Source organism: Aptenodytes patagonicus, chromosome 15, assembly GCF_965638725.1.
Source record: "Aptenodytes patagonicus chromosome 15, bAptPat1.pri.cur, whole genome shotgun sequence".
NCBI classification, from domain to species: Eukaryota; Metazoa; Chordata; class Aves; order Sphenisciformes; family Spheniscidae; genus Aptenodytes; species Aptenodytes patagonicus.
The window spans coordinates 11,955,971-11,982,253 of NC_134963.1; the positions used below are offsets into that span (position 1 = coordinate 11,955,971).

The 26,283-nt window shown below is 42.4% G+C and overlaps 1 protein-coding gene across 3 annotated transcripts in view; it reads right to left on the reverse strand.

Moving 5' to 3' along the window:
* BCR (BCR activator of RhoGEF and GTPase) overlaps window positions 1–26,283 on the reverse strand; it is a 107,097-nt gene that overhangs the window by 39,546 nt on the left and 41,268 nt on the right. For all 3 annotated transcript variants that reach the window (XR_012996561.1, XR_012996560.1, XM_076353111.1), the window contains exons 2-5: window positions 16,412–16,596; window positions 6,120–6,224; window positions 5,415–5,600; window positions 1,638–1,745 (exon numbers count right to left, since the gene is read on the reverse strand). Coding sequence is in view for 1 of the 3 variants with exons in the window: in XM_076353111.1 (XP_076209226.1) it covers window positions 1,638–1,745; window positions 5,415–5,600; window positions 6,120–6,224; window positions 16,412–16,596 (584 nt within the window). In the remaining 2 variants the exon portion in view is untranslated. The remainder of the gene's footprint in view (window positions 1–1,637; window positions 1,746–5,414; window positions 5,601–6,119; window positions 6,225–16,411; window positions 16,597–26,283) is intronic.

Below are 26,283 nucleotides of genomic sequence, written 5' to 3' on the forward strand. Positions count from 1 at the left end.
ACAGCCCTATCACAGTTCAAGTCAGTGAAGGAAAAATGTGCTTTCCTTCTTGGTAAATCCACCATTTCCATGTCACAGGCACCCACACATCTCAAATATTAAGCGATTTTCTTAGGAGTACACGTCAACAGAGATGAGCAAAGCAGGGAACCACCTATAGCGACAGGGATGGTGGAGTTTTTAAATCACCTGCAGGAGAAAGACATGTCCATAAGGATGCAGCCATTGTCACAGCATGTCTACACCACCAATAAATAAAGTACAGGATTGGGATTCAGTACCCCCAGGTTATACTTCCTTATACCTGTACTCAGAGCTGGGTGACCTTGGACAAGTCAGCTGTCTCATGGCAGAAAAGGAACAATGCTTGTGACTCTTTGCACATGGACTGTGAAGCTACATGCATTAGTGTGCTGAGCTCCGAAATCCTCACCAGAACACAAATGCAAAAGTATCATCACCATCATTCCAAATATAGTAGATACTAGCATGATTTCAGAATTATCCTTCAGAAAACAGCAAAACCGAGGGATCACATTTGCACAGAGCCCAGGACCCTGGTGCCTTAGTCTCTATTCTGTCTTCTAGGGACTACCGTAATACTACCTATACATATCACTATTAATAAATGGGAAAGTCTATGAAATGCATTGTAGTACTGAAAGAAAAGTAAGCACAGGGGAAGCTACTTTACTAATGAGTTGACACCACTAGAGCACAGAAGTGGTCAGGCAAAGGACCAGAACCTGATGGAAATCCTCAGGAAAGGAAAGAATAGAAAACATTTGCACTCTGATGAGTGTAGCAGGTCCCAAAAGGCAAGCCTTGCTTCCCTCATTTCACAAAGGGAACATGTTTTATTTTACCCCTTTACCATAAAAATCTAAAGGGACATACAATATTGAATGTACTCAAGAGTTTTTTCAGAGCAATAAACGCCCCCAGTATTATTAAGCTCTGATTATTTATCTGCTTGTTTTTAAGGACACACATATGAAGTTCATGTTTTCCTGGCAACTGAGTTCTTCAAGATATAATCACCACAATACAAAGAGTCAATGAGACCATGCACCGCAGGCAAAGCCAGTGGCCTGGGAAGCCTGAGAAAGTATTCAAAATGCTTTGATACAAGGTACTCCTCTTAAAGAGAGGAAATCGGAGCAGCCCAATGAATAATATTATAGATTACGGTTGACACACTTGCCTTTTTAAACAGAGAGCTACCCTCTCCTCCTCTCCATGCCAGTGAAGCCTGCAATTCCACTGACAGCCATAATGCAAGCCATGTGACCACAGTCAGCAGCATCATTAGCAAGAGAAATATTTGAGAAACTCAAATGCAGCTTTCCCTTCTAGAAATGCATGAAGGTGGCACAGAGCTGAGAAGTTCAAAGCAATGCCAGTTTTTACAAGATTCCCTGGGTGGGGACAGCGCATAAAGGCTGTCTATGTGATAACCTCTATTAGCCCAAAGTATAAATCACTGTAAGAACATGAGCTGAAGCAGTGAGTCTATGGGAGCTCACGACTCCTCCAGAAGTCAGGGCTGCAAAGACACTTGGAGGATAGACAGGAGTGACATCGCAGGGTATTAGTCAGATCCAGACGGCTTGTGTGTCTGAATACCATGACATTACCTCAGAGATTTCAGCAAATTGAGCATTGGCTTGGCAGCATTTCTCTGCTGTCTCCATAGCAACTTCATAGTTATCCACAAAGGCCCGGTACACTCCCAGCTGGCTGGCCTGCAGGAAGCAAAACAAAATAAAATAAATGCTGGGGATGAAGACAGTTGGGGATGGCCAGCCTCAGCACCTAATGATCAGGTCACGTTCCTTCATGCCAAAGAATTGCAGGGAATGCTGAGCAGGTCCAGAAAGACATCTCTGACTGTCAGCTTTGCTTAACCAGCACAGGTGCTCCCATGCACCCAGTTCCATCTATGCCGAACAAATTCGTTTGTGAAGGATGTGGAAGCCTGCGAGAATGACACATCCTTATTACTGCCATCTATTTTTCCCTTCTCAACTGCCAGATTATTATCTATTAATATTTTGGCTCATTGATGTAACTGGAGCTGCTGGCTATTTGCCACAAAATATGAATCAGACAGGAATGACTCAGCCCAACAGCACAAATGTGACCCCAGTAAGCTACTTGTTGGCTTTTGCATGATGGACACACTAAATCAAACCCAGATATTAACCCCTATCTGCATTAGTGAACATCGTTATAAGGGCAGCAGAGTGCTGAAAATACAGAAGAGAGATCCAGAGCATAATCCATTTGGAAGGCAGTGACTGCAGCACTTAGGTGACAGAAAATGGCAGTTTTTCCAGCAGCAGCAATATGCAATTGGTCCAGAAGATGGAGCAGGCCTGAGAATGCAGTAATAAGCCATAATTACCACTGAGTCTTAGCACTGATCCCGTTTGCTGACTTAGGAATTGCAGCCATATTCATGCCAGAGAACATAAGATCTAGCTTGGGAAATCCCTGGGTAGCTTCCAAGCCTGTCTGGATTGCAGAGCTGGTTTTGTGTTGCAGAGCTGCACAGGCTGTGCTGTAAACACCTCAGCAGCTTGAACATGCCTGCAAGTGCATGGTCAGTAGTGAGCAAACAGGTGGAGTGCTGTAAAGGGCTCCATTAAAGAGAAGTTTGTTACCAGAAGACCTTGCACTTACCTTATTATTTCTGCAACTTCCCTGACACTTCTGCCCAGGACATGCAACAGGCAGAGCAGTTCACTTTCCCACAGACAGTGCTCTTTTCCTCTCCTGCTCTCTCATAAATCACTGTGTTCCCCATTCTCTATGAAGCTTTGTGCAAGAGATGATGGAAGAGAAAAAGCCACTCTCAGGAGAATGTTCCCTGCACAAATCTCTTTAGCTAGCAGAGGCTAAGAAACAGCGAGCCATTTCCTAGGGCACATTTTACTGAAATATTAGGAACCAATCTCAACCCTCATACAAAATAATACGGTTATGACTGAAGCTGAAAGAAACTGTACTCACTTATGCCAGGGATGACCTGGCCTCAGCAGTGTGGAGAATAAAATCTGTATTTGCCACTGGGACACAATTCTGTGGAGAAGCTGCTGTCAGAAGCCCTGCAAATGATCAGTAATTCTGACATACAGGTTTGGATGGTCTGTTAGCTCTGCCAGCTAACATGGCAGAGCTTTAAAGCTTCTCCATTCCTGTGTGGCTCTTTCGTTTCCTGCTACTCCTGAAGAGTCTTTCTAAAGCTTTTGTTTTCCTCCTCTAAACGTGCTGTCGTGAAAACATCTTTTTCATTAAAAACTGAGGTTCTAAAGCTCACACACAGTTTTCATACTGGTTTAAGATTTCTCTCTCTCAGTTAAAAAGAACACACTGAAAATTAAACAAGCTTTGGTAGAAATAATTGGCTTTTGGTTAAATTTTTTTCCATTCCTGAAAACTATCAGTGATAATATTTGCTAAATATTTCTTTATTTCTAAAAACAGTTCTAAAGTGTTTCCTTTCTAGTTATAAAAAATACGTACAAAATATTCCCCAAAAATTAGAAGCATATTTCACTCTCACATGCCTAGCGTCTTTTTTTTCTTTTCCTTAGTTTCAACAGGAAAAAGGTGGAATAACAGTCCCTGATGTTGCAAATGGATCATACTTTGTGCCAGACCACATGAAATTCTAAAACTCCTTGCATGCACTATCTATAACTTCAATCTACAGTGCTTTGTTTTGTGTGATATTAAAGAAAATTAATGTCCCCAGGGACCTCAGGATAACAACAAGGATTCCAGTGTTTATCATCAGATTGCATGACATGACCACAAGTAAACAGTCTGCTCCAAAAGATTTGAGGTACATCCTGTAATGCCTGATGTTCTTGCCATCTCTCCCATCTCGCTGCTTCCCGCTGCCTGCCAAGAATTATTAGCATCCAGCAAAGAGTTCACAATTCCCACCGATACTGTACCAAACCACCAGAAATTGAAACTGCTAAGCTAGTTCAAAGCTTCCTGCACTAGGGCAATTTGCTCCTTTGCTTCCAATACTAATACAACAAAATCAACAATTCTGTTACAAATGCACAAAAATCAGGGGAACATAAAAATAGAGTGCCAGAAGGGCTTAAATCCCAGACCTGTGATCACCATCAGCACGAAATGGTCTTAAACAAAGGCCTAAGAGCTGTATGGTGAGTCAAAGCTTGCTTGACAGCCAGCAGCGGTAAAGAACATATTCAGGTCTTCTTCAGTTAGTGCTATCTCCATTGCTGCACTACACTTTCAATACAGTTTGTGAGGCTTCCACTTTCAGCAGCCTTCTGTATCTTTGCTTCAGCAACCAGCAGCAGGTGGTTTTGTCTTCTTAAACCAGTTGCTGAAATTGCATACCATGAACTACTCACCAAGGCACCAACTTGACCCCTCCTGGCTAAAACATGCTGGCAGTGAAAAGCAGATTCCCATATTTTGATCTTGAGCTGCTGGTGTGCATGGAAAACATCATCTTCCAGGCCCATCTCCCCCCTGCTCCACAGGGGGATGGGGCTGGTGCTGGGCTACACAGCTGCTAACAATTGAGTGACCCTGGTAAAGCACACTCCCCATCCAATAAACCCCTCAGTGGAATGTCACTCCTACCCTGAGAATCAGAGGCACCTCAGGAATGCAGAGATTCTTTTCTTTTCTAAAAAGGAAAAAACAGCTCCTTTAATCCTTTGCTCTCTGCACATGCTAGGGGAGAGGCTAAAGGGGCCAAAGGAATCTCCTAGAATGCAAACAATTTGTCATCTGGCTCAGAAACTCAGCAATTTTAACTCAGCCTCAGGAATATGCTGTGTATGTCTCTGTCCTGTTCTGCACTCAGAGAATTTTGTTGAGGTTGCCTGGAGATTCTCAGCAGCAGGTTGACTGCATCAGCACAGCAGCAAGGGGAATATCAAGGCCAGGATGGTGGCAGAAAAGCAAAGCCAAAGGTGATGACCATGAAACAGAGAAAATCAGCACAAGATAGAGCAAAGCACCACAGAGAGAAGGAAGTATGTGTGAGGGAGCTTGGCAATAATGAGAAACACTTAGCTGTCAGTGTTAAAAAGTACCCTTTTTAATACTGCCATTCTCCCATCTTCCTCTAAAGCAAATGGTTTGACGACACTGCAGACACCTGGAGATTCAACATTTCTGTGAAATTGTATTTGTATTAGTAGCATAGCTTGCTGGAGTCTTTAATTAAAGGCAATGAAACAGCCACTTCTGCTGTAGGCCCTTCACTGCAGTGAGGCGAAGCTAGAAGCCTCTCATCTAACCCAGCTACGGGCTTTCATCCCTTTGGTCTATGCATAGTCACCAAAGGGAATCGTACCAGTACCTGTGAGATGAATGAGAGGTAACAGAAGCTTTGGTGACGGTAGTTGACTCACCAACTTTTGGAAGAGGTCCCCTACACGTTGCTGGTGACTCCACTGCTGCACTCGGGGAAAAAGCCCATCATAGAATTCTTTGTGGATCTCGTAGAGCTCAGGCACTTTGAAGAATATTGTCTCAATCTGCTGACTAGTCAGCACAGGCTGAGAGGTGGTGGCAGCTGCTTTCAAAGGCTTCATAGGCTGAAATGAGGAATGAAGGAAATCTTTATCATGCAAACCAAGTACGTTCACCCTTGCCACATTACAACACATCCCTCCAGAGAGTTGTTTTTCATCCTATTAATAAGTGATATTTGCATTCACACAACTCCCAAAAGCTAGACGTTAACAAATTCTCTCATGGGGATCAGCCAGCCCTGGTAGGTGGATTTTCCCAGGATAATAATGGTGTGATTAGAATCCCTTTGCACTCCATTTCCTTAATCTCTGTCCAACTGTACAGCAATGTGTCTTATAACTAGTACCGGATACTGAAAGATAGGTCTCCTAGATACTACCCACTAACAACTCCCTGGTTGTGCCATATCCAGTCCTTTCTTTAAGCCTCTCTTTACCTGCTGGAGAAGAGGAGTAACAGGTACCCTTTGCACCCGGCAACTTGTAACCCATGGTATGTGAAGTTCTGGGAAACTTTGGATGGAAGCAGCAGTGAAAATTCAAGTACCAGTGTTTGAAATGGTATCTGCCACCAGCACTTACCAGCAGCAGAGCCTCCAAGTGGCTCAGGTAGGTTTCCTCACTGGCTAGGATTCCTGACAGGACCCATTTTCTCATCTCCAGGCCTTTCTCCAGGTCTGGCTCACTCTACAAAGAAGTTGTTAATGAAAAAAAAAAAAAAAGAAAAAGAAAAAAGAAAAAACAAAGGAAAAAAAAAGGGGGCGGGGAGAAAAAACAAGAATGAGGATGGAAAGAAAAAGGTATCATTCAGCTGACCACAGCATACTTGGGTTTTTTGTTTACTTTCAGGCTAAAAAAAAAAATCAACCAAACAAAAACCCCACCTGTGCTCAGTGTCCTGTTTCTAGAAACACACAAACATAAGACATTAAAGAAAATTTTATTTACCAGCAACTGATGTTAATTAGATTGTTTACAGGTGTTAGCTTTAGTCATCGAACTGTGGTGCCTCAATTAGCTACCCGGACTTCTTCACAAAATTCAAAACACAGAACTTAAAAATTCAGAATTTATCCTCCTAAACAAATCTTAGGGACCCTTGGTTATGTGCAATTTACCCCCTCCTCCCACAAGAGTTCTCTGTGATCTTAGTCCAAAGCCACAGTTCTCTATGCAGACAGGATCACTTCCCCTGCATCTACACAGATGCTCATGAATATACAGCAGTTACAGCCTGACGTTGCTGTTAAGATGGCTGTTCTTTCTCTCCCTCTCTACTATTCACTAAATTATTTTTCAGTGCCAGCTTGCACAATGTCTATTTTTAGTTAGAGGATAGAATAATCAGCACTGCTTGGAATGCACATGCTGAGTTTCTTATTGGGATTCCATGAAGGAGTTCTTAACCAAAACAACTGAAGACAGAGAGGAAAAAAAAAAAATAAATACATTCATGGGCAAATGCACACATCAAGGGAAGACTAACATCAAGCGTTAAGAGAAGCAGTAATCCCCTCTGTTGAATTTCAACTATCCTTCCTCTCAAAACTGTTACCTGAAAAATGTTTAACCTGATAAAGTGAAACTGAATATTTCCATAAACTCTGAAGAAAATGTGGTTGAACAATGAAGGCTATAAATAATGAGAAACACCCCCCTTCTACAGAATCTTATTTCCAGTTCTTTTTATTTCTGTCATTCACAGAAATGGCTTTTTACAATTCTTGCAACCTTTTTATGTTGTTAAATGTCTCTGAGAATAGAGTCAGTAGTTGGATCTGAAAGGATAGATACTTTGCAAGGGTTTTGGGTAGGTTGTTTGGGGCTCCATCCTACTCCTGTTAATATCCAGAGGAACCTTCAGCTATTGATTTCAGCAGCAGGAGGACTGGCTGAACATAAAACCCTTCCACAGCTGACAAAAAAGCTCCATTTAGTTTAGGGTCATATGCTTTGAACCCTGCAGATGTATATATGAGGTTCATTATGCAGAGAAGGTATCTTGGCTATAGGTAAGCTTACAGTAACTATCACATTCTAAGTGTGACTTTGAGCCTACACACCACACAAAGAAAGAAATGGATCCTCACGCTCCCAGATATTTCTGGACTCAAGTCTCATTAATAACCATCCTGATTTTTGAACGGTTTCATTAAATTTCACAAGCTATTTTCTAGACTAAAAGACCTTGCAGCAACTACTTTATAAAAATTGTGAGGTGTCAAATACCACCATCACCTCTTAAATAAAAGTAGCAAACAGAAGCTGTTCTAAGGAAACGAGTAAAATTTACTTGCATGTCAGGTACTACATGGAAAGAAGAACTTGTCTCTGAATCCCATCCTTCAGTGAGGTTCAGCAAGAATCACAGTGCCTTTTAAAAATCTTGAAAGGGCATCTCAAAGCAGCTAGGAATTTGTAATTCAGCAGTTGTGGTTAGATTTCAGAAAAACACCAGTGACAAACTACATCGTAAAATGAATGCTGCAACAGATTCTGTGCATCTACAGAGCACCTGTGTGACTGCCTGTTACAGCTCAATCAGAAACGTGCAACAACATTATGACTATTCCTTATGATTTCTGTACCAGTAGTGCCTGGATATCCACCTCATGGACCATTTTGCAAGGCATGGTACATACACGTAACCAAGACAGACAGCCCCAAGATGTTTAACAAAGATTGCCTTCATCCAAGGAGGCAGGGATGTAGCTGTCTTCATGAAGCTCCCAGCAGCCCTGGTGCAAGAAAAACACAATACCTCTTGGTTTCCAAAGACTTCTTACAACACTTACAAAAGAAAAACGCAGCTTCACAAAGAAGCATTGAGAAAAACTAACAGTGCTCTAAAGTCCCCACTGCTGAGGATGAGGTAACTGGTCAATATTGACGCAGCACTATAATTATCTTTAGCAGGTTCTCTTGGAGGAGGTGAGGATTTAAAAACCAGCTGGGTATGTTTGTAACATCTGTAAAGAGCAGCACACAATGACAAGTTATTTAAATGATTCAAACTTCCCCATCATGACAGTGGCACAACAGTTTTCCTTATAGCACTGAGAACAGTTTTCCTCTTCACAAATAAAAGCTTTAATTTACAAGCCAGTTTTTGCTGGGCACTGTCAGCTGACAGAGACAGCATTTTCTGCCTGAATGTTAATTTCCTCTCTTTTTTTAAAAGAGATGTGCTTTCAGAGAGACAAACATCTCCCAGGACACACTAGAGGCCTTCCTTCCTGGCCGTTACCACAAGGTCACTTTGCAAAGCCTACAGTATTGTCCTAACCCTTTTTAATAGGAGCATTTTCCAACCGTGATGCTTGCAAAACTCTAGCCTCAGATGCAGCCAGACAGGGCAGGGCCTAGCTGCTTTAAGCTACAGTACAGCAGTTGCTGAGGAAACCCTCAGGGGAGTTTATCCAACAATCACATAGCACATTACAAGGTTTCCAATGCAGTACCTCAAATTTACATACAGATTCCTCATATGTGAAAAGATGATCTCCTGCTGTTCCTGCTGTGTCAGGGATCAATACGACACCATGGCGCTGCTGTCTGCATTGTGCTGCCACTCTGTATTTCCTCCTGAGAGCCAGTGCCCTGACATGAGTTTCCTGCTGAGGGAGGCCTTTTCTGACAATGTCATCTGGGGCTGCACTGAGCAGCAGCTCTTGCTGCTAGATGAACGTCTGGAAAACAGCCCCTGTGCTTCTTCCGCCTCAGGGTGCTTTTTAAGTCACACTTGTTATGAAACTTACTCCAGGACTGAGAAATTCACTGGGAGCTGGTGCCAACATCAGGAAGAAGAGGAGCAAGTTTATGATTTGGTATTACAACATTCCTCACTTACAGAACTGGGAACAGGCTCACCTGCTCACCCAAAACAAGACAGAGCAATTAGCAGGCAGAGATACTGCGAGACTGTCCTTCCACTCTCCCCTTGCAGCACGCCAAGACATGATGCACCCAGTGCCAAGGGCATTTTCTGCTTTGCCCATACCCGACAAAAAAGGGAAACAAAGAGCAATGCTGTGACCACAACAGCCTCACTGACTGCTCTGTTTCTGCACTCCAGGAAGAAGGGCAGTTAAGAGAGGGAACATCCTGGGCATAGGTATCAAGCTCCCCACTGGTTCAGGGAGACCTGCCAAGGCCAAGGACTCCTTTCCCCTACCCTGGCAAGAAGGAAGCAGTCGGAAATCTCTGAGCTGCTTGTGGCAAGGGGAGGAGCTGGTACCACATCTACCAGACCACATTAGCTAGGGGAAAATACACCTATTAACCAAAGTGCAGATGGGATGTTCCCAGCAGGATGTGGGAGCAGCCTGTATTGGCAAACTAACCACCCAGCAGGGAGTGCCAGGTGGTCAGCAGTCCATCCCATGCTTCCTACCCAGCTTGGTTAGCCCGTTTTTTACTTGTACAAGTCTGACCGGTATTTCATGTTCTGACCCTGTCCCCACCTCTTTGATGCCAGCATCCATTTCTAGCCTTTCTCCATTGCCCTTACATCTTTTGGCTACCTCTCTACCCACACGTTTCAGAATAAATCTATCTTACAAGACTATCACAGGGCAGCAGCCAGAGCATTCCTGTCTGTCTGCCATGGGAGCTGTGAGGACCCAACACCCAGCCAGTTCTGAACAAGTAAGCAAGAAATCAGTGCTCTGCTCCCATTCCTCATGAACTACATTTGGAAAAAAAAAAAAAAAGAAAGAAAACAAAAAGGGAGGTGGAAAGCAGTATAAAGGAAGTTTCACAAGTATCTCATGCCTATAAGGTTCTGGTGTTTTCTTCTCAACTGGGTGGTGCTTCTTGCTATTCCAAAGACTTAACAAACAAAAGATTGAGTCACAGCCGTAAGTGCAATCTTGCGACCTGAACCAAGGCCAGTTAGAGTGGTTAGAAGCACTGCAGATATTAGAGAGCGTGCATACACTGGCCCTGAGCCATGGCTGTTTTGAATGTGTTTACAGCTTGTCAGCCTAAGTACTTTAGTTTACTAACCAGGTTGGCATTGCATGTTGTATTCAATTACTGCAAGCCTGAGATTCACCAGCTCCAAGGATTAGACAGATTCAGCTCTTCCTGACTCTGTTTAAAGAACTCAGCGTTTTCTAGTTATTGTTTAAATTAACAGCAATAATTGTTTTCTTGCAAATGTTAGAAGAACGCAGATTAAGAATCTAGAAACCACAACACATAAGACTTTGCAAAGTAGTTGCTGGCAGCACAGCTCTGTAAAGAGAATCAGTGATTCGAAGTGGGCGTATAAAAGGCACTTTAACTCTCAGACCTTCCCTTGGTCCAGTGTGTTTATATGCTGTGCAACGAATGTGTTCAAGGGAGAGGTTTCCCATAAGGACAGCTCAGAATCTCATAGAGAAGCTGACAGCCTATGAAAGAGAAAAACTATTCATTTCAATTTTTAAAGTGTAAATATCTTTGAAAGCTTCTGCTAAACAGGCTGGAGGTGTCTCATTGTCCTGATGATATTAAACAGGGCAAATTCTGTAATCAAGCCAAATCATGCTCCATGCAGGGAGGGGAAGGAGCAGGGAGAGGAGCCAACATTATTTATAACATCAGTACTGGTGTGCCAGCTCTCCTCAGGAAGGGCTGTACATCCAGGCAGAGCCCTTAAGGAGCAAAGAGTTGGAGAATAAAAAGGAAAAGTTGCATCTGTTGGGGGTGGCGAGGGGACAGTGACAGTAAAACAAAACAAACAAAACCAAGTACTGAGAGGAAGAAAGGAGAAGGATTTGGAAATGCTGGAGAGGGAAGGGCAAGCTAGCAACAGTAGTACCTATAGCAGAGCAGTAATCCTACTTACTGATGTAGCTTCAGAGGTCAACTTTTCTGGACCCCCTTGGGACCAAGCTAGGGGAAGAGTCCACAACCTGCTCTGCCACAGCCCTGCTTTCGGCATAGCTGGCAGATAATGAGAACAAAAGAACCTGGCCTGAGGACTGGCAATAGCTGCCAATGCTGCACCAACCATGGACTGCACAGCAGAAAAGGGAAGAGAAATTCTACCTGGAAATCTTTCAGTACCAGCCAATTTCTCCTCCAAACAGAACAGAAAGTAGGAGTTAGTCGCTCAGCTTTAGCACTCCTGCCTCCCTGGGTGTGATATATACAAGAATTGGAGAGATCTATTTTGGCAAAAAACTCATCTAAACTCTAGAAAAGTGACTCCCCTCATTTCCTGGGGCGGGGGGTGTGTGTGGTGTATGTGTGTGTGGAACCAGCTTTGCCTTTCCACTGGCTGCCCTGCACCCATCTCCACAGAGCCCCACACACGCCTTTGAGCCTGGCTTTGTTGGCGAGCAGATCTTGAAAGGCCTTTCTCATTTCTACTCTTCCCATCGCTGTAATCTCTCCCCACATGAGTAGCAGCAATAGGACCACAACGACTGAAGCTTCCCATCCTCTCTCAGTCTCTTTAGCCTCCAAGCTGCAAGCTACCCACTCCAAAACTCTTGGCAATAATTATTCTCCTGTGAAGGGTGTCAGTCACTAAGTTTCCAGCTGTCCCAACACTTTCTTGTGCCCCAAGAATACCGTAGTAAGCTCTCCCTCTGTCCTCCTCTACCTCTATCCAGGTATCTTCTCCACTTTTCACTTCTGTGGGGAAGACAGACACATTCTCTCTCTTTCTGGGAGTGAATTATCACTACCTATTACAAACACTGTCTGACACTTTCTGAAGCTACCAGCACTGTCTTATTTGGCAAACATTTGGGCTGACATTTTCCAAGACAGGTTTCCAGAATTTTTTGGAAGTTCAGTCACAACAGTTCAACTGTTACAGAAAGCAAGGTTCAGGAAAATTAAATCACTTCTCAAATTAAATAAACAAACAACTTAAGCATTAGTGGAACCTATTTCTCCCTTTTTCCTCTTTTCCCTGTAGGCTTGCTTCAGAGCAACAAAGTTTGGCAAAAGCATTGGCTTTATGCCAGGACATGCGTCAGCAGCTCAGCACAAGATTCTGGAAGAGCCAGAAGAGGGGGTACGACCTAGCTTGCTCAATGCAAACATTTGTTAAGGCCTCCTTACCACAAAAATGACGAGTCAGGGGATGCTGAGATCCACCCTACAAACACCCATGTTGATTATGTCCTCTCTGGGTCACAGAAAAAACTAATGCTAGTGCACCTCTTGTCACCCTCCTTGGATAGCAACAGGTGTTTGTGCAATGGACACATAGCAGGTGGAATATGAATACATAAGAGGTGGCTGAAGTGGTACAGTTTGGAGGCAGACCAGCCAGCATCTTTTAGTCTGCTTATATGATGCAGGTGGTAGAGAAGATTGGAAAACAGATCCCAAACAACAAGGTGTAGAACATCACAAACCTTCTGGAAGTCAATTGCAGCCCTCACTTCCTGGAACACAGAATGTGAGGTGCTGGGAGTTGGTCACCCTACACACTGAGGGAACAACATGAAGCCCCTCCACAAGTAGTCCAGGAGGTATCCCTTCATTCCCTTTTAGAAAGAGACACTGGTTTTGCCACTCTGCACTTTCTCTGTGGTGGCTGGGTACACCAGGTGGAACCCTGATGCGCTATCCAACCAAAGGCTATAGCTGCTATAAGGAGATGGAAGGACTTAGTCAAACACTTGGCAGAAAAATACAAAAGCCCAGAACAAGCCCACAAAATAAGTCAAAGCAAAACACCCTCAATATCCAGATAGCAACAACCCAGTCTCCAAGAGGAAGGCTGGTCTCATGGATACGGCAGATGAACATCACACCAGAAAGCATCACACAGACATAGCAGCAAAGTGAATTACTTAGAATTACATTTAAAAAAAAAAAAAAAATCATTGTTTGCAATGTTTTCCATTTTCTGGGTGCCTGACTGGTGTTAACTCTTGGTTGCAAGTGAAATTAAAGAGATTTACTTTAAATGTGAAGAAAACTGCATTAAAAGTCAGAACCTGGTTTTGCAGAACATTATGCATCTCACATTAAGCACCCAAAATTAGCAGACACTTTTCCTATAATCTGTCTGCCTTGATTACCTGTGGTTAGTGAACATACCATCCTGTTATCTCACAGAAACACTGCAAGGATAATTAAGACCTGTGTAGCATTCCAACTGTATTTGGAGTTAATGATCATGCCAAAAGGAAATGAGTACTTTTGTATCAGAGCAGAGTTTGCAGTGTCCTGTAAATCAGGTGTACACATAGCTCCAGAGATAAAATATTGAATCCAGTGAGTATCATTCACTATATACACTGAAGAACGCAGGAGCCCCATAGAAAAAATAGCACATGATTGCATAATTCAAAGTTATCATAAAGATTCAAGACAAGACTACAGGCAAAAGGCAAGGCTGGATAACCATAGTAATTTCTTAACTTCTGAATGACTTCACAATCTTAATATTTTGTCAAAGTGGTGTATATAGTGCATGTGTTGTTACATACAGCTAACTGCTGATTTCTAGATGCTGGTCATAAAGATAATCTAAAATTTTCAGAAGTAATTCCAGGCACCTAAGAAACAAGTAAAAGGGCAAGGAGACAACTATAAGAGCAAACACATGTAAACAAAAAAACCCCTGTTTTCTGCTAATCTAGTGTAGTGAAAAAGAAGAGACATACGTCCTGGTATTTCTGGTCCAAACACATTTTATGTGCTTGGCTCAGCATAGCGTGTTTGACACTTAGTTTTGTTACTGATGTCTTTTCCACTACAGCTGAAAACGTAACTACAGTAAAAGCCATCCAACAACACACGATGACAGGAAGTTTAATTTGTTTGGGAAATACTGCAACCATACAAAATTAGTCTCTTCCTCCTTGTCATGGATGGTCCTTCATGAGTGGCATTGTCATTTGTGGACTAATTACAGACAGGATCAATTGAAGTGGTTGAGGTTCACGATTAAAAGTCTAATCTGTATCAGGACACGTCTTTCTTTTGGAAGCCATAAAACATCTTTTTACAGTCAGAGAGAAGAAAGCAGCCATTTATGTTAAAAATTATTTTTAAAAAGGCAGCCTTCCAGTATTATTAAGGTAACTGACATTAACTACCGTTAAATGCTTATGAGGCAATATTCAAACAAATAAAGAACAAGATTAAATATTAGGCGGTGTCTCTTCCAGGCCTCCAGTCACAGGCACTATGACAACTGGTTCTTTGAAGATAACTCTCAGCCATATGTAGTCACATAGCATTTTTCCTTCATCCTGAGAAACATAACCTGGAAATCTCAAGCCAACACTAAAACATTCTTGGAGCTTTTGAATTTACTAATGATCATTTCTTTATTCAAAAGCCTCTTACATATCACAAGAATTTTCATCTTGAGAGACAAAAAAGCATCTCAGAATTAATAGACTAAAGCATAAGCAGCTAACTAGATTCCATACTTTATAGTCAAATAAAATTAAGCCAACACCAAGAATATATGTACTTGATAATGCTTTAAGAGATCTTGACAATGCATTTCTATAAATGAGAAAGAAGAACAAGAACACAGGCTTCTTAATCTAACATTCATCCTAGAAAAAGTAAGGAAGCATATGATATGGCACTAACCAATAAAGAGTAATAGAAGGATGAATGTAATGAATGCTAAGTAGCAACGGTTTGTGGAACTTGTCAGACTCTTGAAATCGTTTTGATGCAAAATAAAATCTGATAAAGGTGATGGTGTTGATTTACATGTACACTGATATCTGTAAAATATCCATCTTCTTCTCCCATGACACCTTAATTAATAGGACAGAACAATATAAAGCCAACACAGAAGTTAAACCACTTAAATGACAGATTTCAAAGTGTCATTTACAATGTGGGAATTCAAGGTTGTTTGGCTACACTTTCTTAGGAATACAGTAGGAAGGAAGTGACAGTTGTCTTTGTGCTGTTAAGCATTTTTATGAATGACTTGGGGAAACCAGAAGTTTGCAGATGACAAAGATATTTAGGGAAACAGCAACTTGGGACTGAAGTGCTCTACAATCTAGGAAGCAAAAGGATAAAGAGAAACAAAGGTTGAAAGTCAAACAGATTAATTCAAGCTGAAACTAAGACATTTTTGACTGTGGAGACAGCAGAGTCAATAGTTATTTACCAAGGCAAGCAGCAGACTCTCTACCAAGACTATTGTAAAAACAAAACCAGAAATTTTCCTTAAGTTCCAAGCTATAGCCAGGCTACTGAACCTGAAGCAAAAATAAAGCAAGATAGCCTGAAGGTCCACATCAAACCACAGGTCAGGCTAGGTGGTCCCTTCTGAACTTTATAATCAATTATAGTAGATAAATAGATAGCTATTTAGTGAATAGTCAAATTCGTTATAAGAAGTGGGCATCTCCCACCCAAAGTCACCATACTTCAGAACTGGCAGTTTTAATTCCTCTTATTCCATTTTCCCAGGGTGAAGGAAACAGATCTTATATTCTAGATGCTTTATCAAAGCCTTTAACCTACATGAAAATAACTCTTATTTTCCTTGTGAAAGGCAATGACAACCCACAGGCACAGATGTATAAACATCATAATGCAGGATGTTTTGTTCCAGTCTCCCTTCCAAAATATCTGGTATTTAGAGACCCTCTCAACAGCAATTAATCACCAATTCTCTCCACTAAAATTCACAAAGGGTGAAAAACTGAGGCTTAAAAATCAGACACACAACATTCATCCTTGAAGTTTAGGCTTAGCATCAGCTAGAAGGCTCAATTTAGCTTTAAATATACAGTATCAATCAGGCACTGCTATAGTGTATCAGGTAGTCTGTCCTACAGTGCTGGTAGTCCCTGCCTTTGCTCCCTGTTAAAGCAGTCTGCCTCTTGCAAACCTACAAGGCTTTGCTCACTCCAAAAAGGCAGGAAAGGACTCACTGATTTTGTAGATTCCAGAGACCCTGAAGATAGGGTGTCTCGGCTGCCCCGACTCTTGGAACTGAGATGGGGTGAGGATGATGGCGAGTCATCAATATAGGGCATCATATCATGATGTCGCCTCTGTTCTTCAGCACGGTCTGCATCATACGCATAGCTAGGTGGCGTGCCACTGAATGAAGCATCTGTAAAACACAGGAGAAAAAAAATCTGTCTGGTCAGAGTCAAGCTGGACAGGAGACAGGCTGGTCAACCAAGGCACTGCCTGCCTCGCAGCTATTATAATTACTTATCAGTAAACCCAGAGTCAGTGATAGTTAAATATAGATCACGCGGAGACATAAATTAAATTAAACTCATGTTGTCACCAAACGTTCACTTCACTCATTCTAAGTCCTAAAAGGTAAAGTCCTTTCTAATGTCTAACACTGGTGTTCATTTAATTACAGCTCCTTCCCTCAAGTTTTCCTTCAAAAGCATTAGCATCAAAATAAATCCTTTTGCAAGCTCCACAGAAGTTACGCAGTCTGGGTTTAGGAATGTAGTGGGTTAGGGTAACAGACCCTGTTTTTTCTGTAGAACAAGAACAGATGATGCCCCTGCCAGTTTAGCAATCATAGATAATACATAGCTCGGGGGAGAAACGTAACTCTTTCCAGACCTCTCAGGAGCAAGAGGACTAGGAAAGAAAAGTCTTACATGTCAAGTGAACCAGCCTACTGCCAAAAATAAAATCCTAAGAGGCCCTCTTCTATTGGCTGCCCCTCCTCCTCAATTTTGAGACTAACTCCTTAAACAAATGAACAAACCACCACCCTGCTCCCTCCTACCCTCCCCCCAAAAAACCCAACCAAAAAACAAACAAAAAAGGATGGTGGTATAAAGAGTCACATTAACCATTATTGCATTAGATATCAATGAACTTCTGCAAGAAAGATGAGTAGCAAAATTGGTTCTGGTATCTTTAGTAGCTGCATACAGAGACTGTTTCTGCAAAAATCTCTATTAAGGACACACACTGAGCAGCTCCCTCTACCATAGGTTAAAAGGTCTTCTACCTTTCTGCACAAAGAAATATACACAAAGGACCAAAATTTGCTTTCTGCACAGTGGCACCACATCACACACATCTTGCCTGAGACAAGCTGGAGACAACGTTACATATGAGTTACATGGGCCTGTGAAGCACTGTCACCTGTCGATGCCCAGAAGCATCCTGTGTGTAACAGTAATAGCCATGCATGGGCCACTGAACACAAAATGGTAGAGTTCCTCCTCTTTCAGCTACAAGTCACAAAATGCCACTCTTCTCCCAAAACTGAAAAATAACCACAGGGAGATAAGCTAGATCCACTTTTACAGTAGCAGGCGAGCCTTATGGAAGACAAAGCCACACACACACACAAAAAAAGAATAGCTTTTCTTTTCTGTCTTATAAGTTTAAAATTATGCATTAAATTCACACTTGAACACAAGTAGAACCAATTTTTACTTGTTTTAACAAATATCCAGGTTCTGCAAAAATAATAAGCAGCAGCTGCCAAGCATACTAATAATCCTGTTATACATCACTAAGGCAGGGTGGAGGAGTAACATTTTAAAGCCCACTTTCCTCCCTCACAGTAAACTCAGTTAAAGCATGACTCATTCCAGTAAAGGATGTGAACTTTGTGTGGAACAGAATAAAACTCGATCCATGTGGCTTATTCAGGAGGGAGAGCTGGTCTGGGGAATTTACGCAAACAATATACTGAAAATCCAACAATAAACTCACTGTAGAGGTGAGCCTCTGTCTCGGTTCGTACCAAATACCACCCAGCTAAATAACAGCTGTATACGAGGCCTTTAGGCTGCTGAAGTACCATGGCAATATTATTTTAACAAGCTCAATGAGTTTTATGTCACCCACCCGCTCATGGTATTACCTTGTGCTCAAGCTCTCAGTTCCTCAAAAGACTCATTAGATTGTGCAAGACCGCAGGAATGGGGGGGGGGGGGAAGGTAGGTGGTACATGTTCTCTTGAAGGGATTTTTGTCTAGATGTTAGAGGTTTCCAGAGCTCCCCGATCATTTAGAAGACACCCTATTAAGCTGATTTGGTAAACAGAGGCTTTAAAAGGGAGTTGCTGAAATAAGGATGCTCAGTCACAAAGAGAAGAGATTTTTAGATATCCCAAAGTTGGATAATGTCTACAACACCTGCAAGCCAAACAAATCTCATGCTGGAATTTTCAAAGAGCTCTTTGGCTAAAAGAATGCAGAAGAGAAGACAGCATGGCCCCCACCTTGCACTACCCAAACAGGCAAGGAAACACTGAAAAGAAAAAGTAAAAATAGCCTCCTCACACACAAGATGGATGGTCTTCTGTTTGGCTGGAAGGTTAAGGGACTGTTTTGACTCCAAAACCCAGAATTATAAATAGGAAGGAAGATGGGTGTCTCCTTGCATCTCTGCACTATTTAGACCATATTAAAAAAAAACAACAACAAAAAAACCCCCTAACACCATATAACTTCAGTGGAGGAGTACAGATACCAGTTTTCCATTCATCTATCCCTTGTGCAACTTTCTAACCCAAGAAGCCTGCAAGATATTACTGACAATTTAACACTGGCATTATCCAAGGAGGAACATCAGTACTGGGCACTTATGTAGGCTTCATGCCTTTGATCAAGGGTTCTTCTTCCTTCAGAAGTTTCTTCAAACTACTCTTATCCAAACCAGTTTCTCCTGCACGCATGCAGTAACAAGACCATGTTGCTGTGCAGAAATTAAGGCAGGAATATTTCTTTCACTCCCAATGCTCACTTTCAAAATTTATAGTTTGCTGCACTTCTGTTAAGGGGGGAGTGAATGCAGACTTAAAACATACTAGCAGAAAGGCTTGCAGTGAATCACAGTGTTTTCACTTTCCTCGCTTTCTCCTGCTAAAAAGCAGGCTTCACACTTCTACCTTCCATAACATGTTCTGTCTCCTACTGCACAGGGAAACCTTTATGTGAAACTGAAGGAAAGGGCAGGTGGAGGACTTGCGCTCAGAAAAGGAGATTTCTTCCTAGCTTTGCAACAAGATTCAGTCTACCTTTGAATCACTTTGTCTCCCTAGCCACAAAAATGAAAATAACACATCAACAAGGAATGAATCTATCAGTGTCACAGACTGCCATGAGATCTGTGCGTAGAAAGCTCTATGCAGCATTTAAAACTTTATTTCTGTATCCTCCAGGGATCCTTCACACATTATAACTACTTCTAAGCTTTTTAATCCCTTTTCTTTCTATTATTGCTGCATACAGCACTGAAATCCACCTATGGAGATTTTCATTATCGCCAAGGCAGAAGGACCTTCTTGCTTTTATGCTACCATTTTTTCCAACAGAAGCAAAGTATTACTGTAGCCAGATACACTACGCAGAGTCTTGACACTAATAACAGAGGTAGATTTGTATCTCTGTGATTAACGAGACCACTGTTGCTAGGGAAACTAGGTTATTCAGATCTCTTAAACCCAGCACAATGCTGCACAGGCTGTTCAGGCTCCACCTGAGAGGAAAAAGACTAGAGCAAAGAAATCAGAGCCAGGAGCTCACCTGCTCATATACTTCCAGCTGCTCTGGGTGCTGCTATTGTAGATGGCAAGTGGAGACAGCAGCTGGGCCCAAGCACGAGCACTTGGTTTCTTAGCCAGTGTATCAGGTAGGGTAAGCATTAAGAGGGTTCTTACTATCCTTTTAGGGCCAGCCAGTAAGTCATCAGTAACAGAGCTATGAAAGCCAGAGAAAGATGAAACACAGGAACAACAAACAAGTGCTGACAAGGGACAACTAAGGAAGAAGGGTAGGCATACAAGGATGATGGGCTCAAACATGTTATATTGAGAGAGCACCAGATACTGACAACACTACTCCACGTGTGCCGTGCTTCTCTCACCTCACCAGCAGGCCCCCTTTCTCCTCCTCTTTGGGTAACCTGTAAGAGATCCCATCCCATAGAGAGGAGCAGCAGCTGTGACTTACAGAAACAAGCCCTCTCAGCACCTAAGAGTAGCTATTTCTACCACTGGCCCTCTGACATTCTCTTACAGTACCCCTCTGCTCCACTGGCATGATCTTCAGGTGCAATGAACTACCTGGGGCTAAAGGCTCATGATCAATTCACACATTCTGCTAAAAACCTCAAGCATTTACTTCCACCTTTGGTTCTGACAGCAATGGTCTCCCTGGCCTTGCTTTGCTCTAGCTTTTACAAGTTTGCTCCACCATTCCCCTCCTCAGTTACTGCTTCCATCCTCTCACCTCCTTTCTCGTCTCTTGTCCCCTTTTCATTTTCTTTTGGTTTTCTCAAGCTTAATATTGCTTTTATTTATTTTCCTGTTCCTTCCCCTCTCCTAAACTGCTCCCCTCCCTCACTGCTTCAAATTTCACCTGGCCGGGAGCAAGAAAGAATTTAACAAGTTTACAGTTAGTCACGAATTCACTGGCACTCAGAGACAGCACAGCGACACTGTTCCCTTGTCCTGTTGCCTACACCCTTCCTGCTGGGTGCCACATTCATTCTTTGGGAATATGAAATCATGTCATAGATCTAACTTGAAAGCAGGAAGGGAAAAATAAATTAAGTTCTAAGTAAAAAGAAAGATTAGCTGCGTCTAATCCAGGGCCACACAATGGTTCAAATGCATGTGTCATACTTTCACAGCATCACAACATCCATAGCTGCTTGAGAGGCTTAACAGCAGCATGCAGAGAAGCTTCCACGCTAGCTGTGCTCCAGCTAATCCCGCTAAAAGAGCAGTGAAGCCACAGCAGCTCAGACCTGCCTGCCTAAGTAAATACCTAGAATCCTGGAGGGGGAGGGGGAGTTGAACCTCATGCCAAAGCCCCACATCACTGTGGCTTCATTGTAAACGGTACCACGGCTAGCACAAGTTTGTAATGTCTACACTCACTCCAAAAACATTCCCGCAGCTGCAGAGCAGAAGAGAGCTAAGGCAGTTTGCATCCTCTGACTGTGTGTTTCTATGCCAGGGAATGTGTGAGGCCATAGTTTGACAATGCATTGTCTTGGCAGCAACAGGGGTTTAAGGTTTCTCCCACCAAGCCATAAACCACTGCATGGCCCTTTCCCCTCTTAACCCCTTAGTTCTGTAACCCCACAGATGTCTGTGGTCCAGATAAAGAACCCAGCCAGCTCAAAGAAAAATATCTTTGACACTTCCCTTCTAAGCTGGATCAGCTCTCTGATCTAGTTCATGGCACAGAAATCCAAACGGAAAGGATACATACATGGTAGTTCAGGGGTGGGTATACTTAAAAGCTTGTACTACAACTGAAGACATCATATTAGGAAAACACTGCTTGAGTTTCCTTTAGGCTGATGCTTAGTCAATTCCTGGGATTTACACATGGCTGGTTTGGGGATAAGTTACCAGAATGCAACACTTTTTTTTTTTAAACTTTTTTTTTTGTAACCTTTAAGTTACTAATATGCCCTGCTGACCTTAGCTCCAGCTTTTACGTACTGTTTGCTTGGTGATAAACAATACAGAATCATGTCATTTTATTCCTTAGCGCTGGCCAGGCTACTTGAAGGATCAGGGATTCAGGCCCAGTGCTGAGCACATGTAGAAGTACATCAGTGTGGATGGGCTGTGAATGCAATTGCCTAGGAAATACAGAAACACTTTCTAAAAAAATAGAAGAGTTAAACTATGGAAGACTAAGCATCTTGCTTATTTCCTTGACACCTTCTGAATCATTATCTCCAAAACCAGGAAATAGTGCACTCAATACTTTGCACACTTTTGCACAAAACTGAGATCCACAAACAATAGTGATGCTGTCTACCTATATCAGGAGCCTGTACCAGAACAAAGATCAAGTATCAAAAGGAAAAAAAAAATAGATACGTTTGCCATGTCAAATCCCTATGGATTTATTCTTCTCAGACTGATGAATAAAAGGTTCTGCTAGGATGCTAAACACATTCAAAACAAACTCTCTCCTTCATGCTCTGTATCTCTTCTCTATGTAAAGACAGTACATCTACATGTAAAGATGTCTAGTGAAACCTGAGACCCCCACTCAAATACAAAACCAATTCATTTAGCAACAAAAAATCCCATTAGTTTGCAAATTCATTCTTTACTATTAGATAAGCATGAAGACAGAAAGGCAAAAAGTCACAAAAGCTAGCTCTAAGCCTGCCTATGGCCTCAAACTGTATTTCTCCATTGAGCACATGAAGAAAATCCAACTATTAGTGCTAACTGATAGACTCCTACAAGGCACCCCATCATTTGCCATAGAATAAAAATGTCCACAGAGGATGATCTTGCTTACCACTGCTGAACAAGCTGTTTGGGAGCATGGGTTGCAGAGCAGAATCGCAGTGGAATACATAACACAGACCACCCACAGGAAACACCCATCAGCACACAAAACCAAGGCAGAGTTAAACAAGCAGTTTCATACAATGCAGCCAAGCTGCAGTTTCCCTTCTGCAGGCAGACATGAAATGGGCTCTGAAAGCGTGAGGTATGTTGACAACTTGCAATGAAACACTCTTTAGGGAATAGGACGAAAGGGGAACAGTACGCCAGGAAGGGACGTTTCTAAATACATAGCTGGACGCGGGAATGACAACTACAGCTTATACAGCAACCAAAAAAGGAGTTCTGTGAATCCAAAACTTCAGCAGATTTTCCTGAAGCCACCATATCCATTTCAGGTTTGCATCCTCCCCTCTCCCATTGTAATACGTCATCTTTCTGCAGCATGTTAAGTGGCTGCAGAAACAAGTATCTGTCACACGTAAATTTTACCCAATGTTTCATTTTCTTTTAAGGGTAAGGGTGTGTTTGTGTGTGCGCATGTGAGTGCACATGTATGCACGCATGTAGAGATTGAGAACTGCATCTTATTTTTGAGATGGAAGAAGGAGAAAGCAATGTATGTTGCCTACGGAAGCAGCAAGACAGCTGGTGGTTCTCTTCACCCTCCCTCCCCTGGGGGATCTCAGGCCATAGATGTTAACCAGCCTCCAAGAAACTTCTGTCTTTACCACAGATGAGCTTTATCCTTGTAGCAGGCAGCGCCCTTAAGTCTTTAGGGGATGAATTAACTGCAGTCCACTTTTAATCTTTTAGGTGTGTCAAACCCAGATCATTAAACATCTAAAAAAGAAGATCAGAGTTCTTTAATCTGCCCATATATTCCATGAAGAGTTCACGCAGAAACTAGAGGACAGGTCTGATCTGTTTGTAGCAGTCTGTTACTAAGACATGCTGTTGCATTTTGCTTTGATTGGCATTTTCCTGGGGACAGGTTTAACATTCACACAGATCTAATACCCATGCAGGGTGAGGTTCCATGATCCGGCCATGATGTGCAAGCTGGGACTACTGAGACCACTCTCCACCTCAGGGAAGCCTAAGGAATCCTCACACAGGACAGAAAGAACTTCTCAGTAAGGCTACTGAGAGAGTCATTATCATGAGAGAAAAATTCAGGAAGCTAACCTGATCATCCCAGAGAGTCTATCTTTTACCAGACAAGACTGCACTGTAGCATGCAAATTCCATAGATTTCCCTTCTGCCAGCCAGCACAACTTCCCCACTGCTCATCTTTGCTTCAGACAACTCCAGCATAGTAACCATGGAGTGCTACATGCTACGGAGTGTAGACCAAGCTGTCATCCACACACTACATTCAGCCAGGCTTTGACACAGTGCATGCCACAGAGGTCGGCAAGGGAAGAGTAGCAGAGGTGTAAATTCCCATCTCTCCAAGACATCTGACACTTGGATTAGTTTCAATCAAACTGAAACACTGGGAGGGAAGCACAAACATTGCATACCACAAACTACACAGAGTCCAACTGATGATAACAGTTGTGATTAGGAGGAAAACAGGTTACACGTATAAAAGATGTGGCCTTTCAAATACAGGGTGTCTCCACAGCAATCTGTAAATTTTAAGATATACTACAAGCACGCTGTATGTAACTAACATTAGGAAAGAAAGTTACCCATAGTTACAGCAGAAGGCAAAACTTGACATAGTCTGACAATGCCTATGTCCTACTGGCTGCTACATGCCCTCCAAGGCACTTAAAAGGTTTAATCACCATCACTTAGAGCCCTAAACATGAGTGAGTAAACACAGGCCTTTATGAATGAGGTATGTTCCCAGCATGACTGGCTGCAAATATTCTGCCAACAGGTAAAGACAGAGAAATTCTGATCCATTCAAGGAAAAGCGTGAGAATACTTAACTCACAGGGCATGCCAGGGCCCAAAACAGTGAAATGCCTGTTGACTTTTTTCTTTTTTTACTGTTTCTCCTAAATGTTTACCACTAAGTCATACGGCACAATGTAACACCCTGTAACATGGATGAATACCTCTCAGACTCCTGCCCTGGAGAGAGCAGAAAGTGAATCTGTTTCCATCCAGGGTCTGTGTCTTTAGATTCCTCTCCTGTTCTATGTTTTCCCAGGCAGGCTGGAAAGGTTTCCATGTTCAGTTCATGTTGGCAGTCAGGCCAGTGGATGTTCTTGGCAAAGTAAATCCCAGAGCAAACTGGAACGCCTTTCCAGTTTTCTTTTCCATTCCTTACTCAGGACTGGGCACCAAGTTTAGCTGTTCTCATTCTCTGCAAGTCTAACAGGCAGAAAGTAAATTTTAGGCCTGGTCGTTCACAATTAAAGACTTTTCAGTATAAAAATACACGGACAGGCAGATACATCCATAAGTACGCGTGGCTTTGCACCAAAGGCACCAGGAGCTTTAGCACTGACTAGATCAGAGGTGCAAGCTGACTGAAATAGAGAAAAGGTTTCCATGAAAAATAAGGTTAAAAAACCAAAACAAGACCAAACAAGTAAACAACAATGAACCACACACAGCTATAAGGAGACAACCTAGAAGTCAGACTACTTCCCCACAAAAGCAGGGGCTGCATTAGGAGAGCTAAATTTTTAGGATTCAAGTAGTTTCCACTCTTTGTAGGTTCCTGTCCATGTCTCCTCCACTATCCCGTAAAAGACATATTTGCAGGGAGCACAGCAAACCACAGCAGGAGCTGGCTAAGCTAAAAATAACTGGCAAGAGTATTATTTTATAAGCCAGAGCATTTCCCTATTCCATTTCACTGATCATGTCCATACAATGCATCAGCATAACTGAGCACAGAGGTGGGATGGAGCAAATGTGACTGTTCAGGTCAGTACTGTTGCTGTGCTCAAACTACAGCCTTGGTTTCATTTCTAAAAAGAAATCTAGTAACAAAACCTAAAAGGAAACTGCATGTACTAACTACATTGGGGGGGCTGCTTCTCTCATACCTAGTGTGGCTCCATCATTTGTCAGGTGAATGGATGAAGATTCCAACCGTGATCAGCATACTGTTTACTATTTTGTCCTTCACAGTTGCCTCAGTTTTGCAGCCACTTCAAACAATGCTTGGCAACAGGAATCTCCAGAGAAGAGGAGATTAGAAAATTAATAGAAACAAAATGGACCAATTGCCACAGCACGATCTGTTAACAAAAACCCCCACGATGTATATATTCCATTTCCTGTATTTAACTACAGCAGACCAAAAGTCCTGCCATGCAGAGAGGAAAGCGCCTGTTAAAACAAGAGTTTAACTGAACTGACAGGTTTGTGAGAAGGGAAGGGAGGACCAGCCCTAGGTAGCAGGGGGTATTAAAGTCTATTAAAAAAAAACCAGTAAATGTGCCTGAAAAGAATACTGTTCTGTTTCTGTATCTTCAACCTCTTTCAGGGTGAGTTGCTTTGGCTTTTTTTTTTCATATTGTTTTGTTTTCTCACTAGTGCAGCTAGGACACTAAGAAGCCAATAAAGCT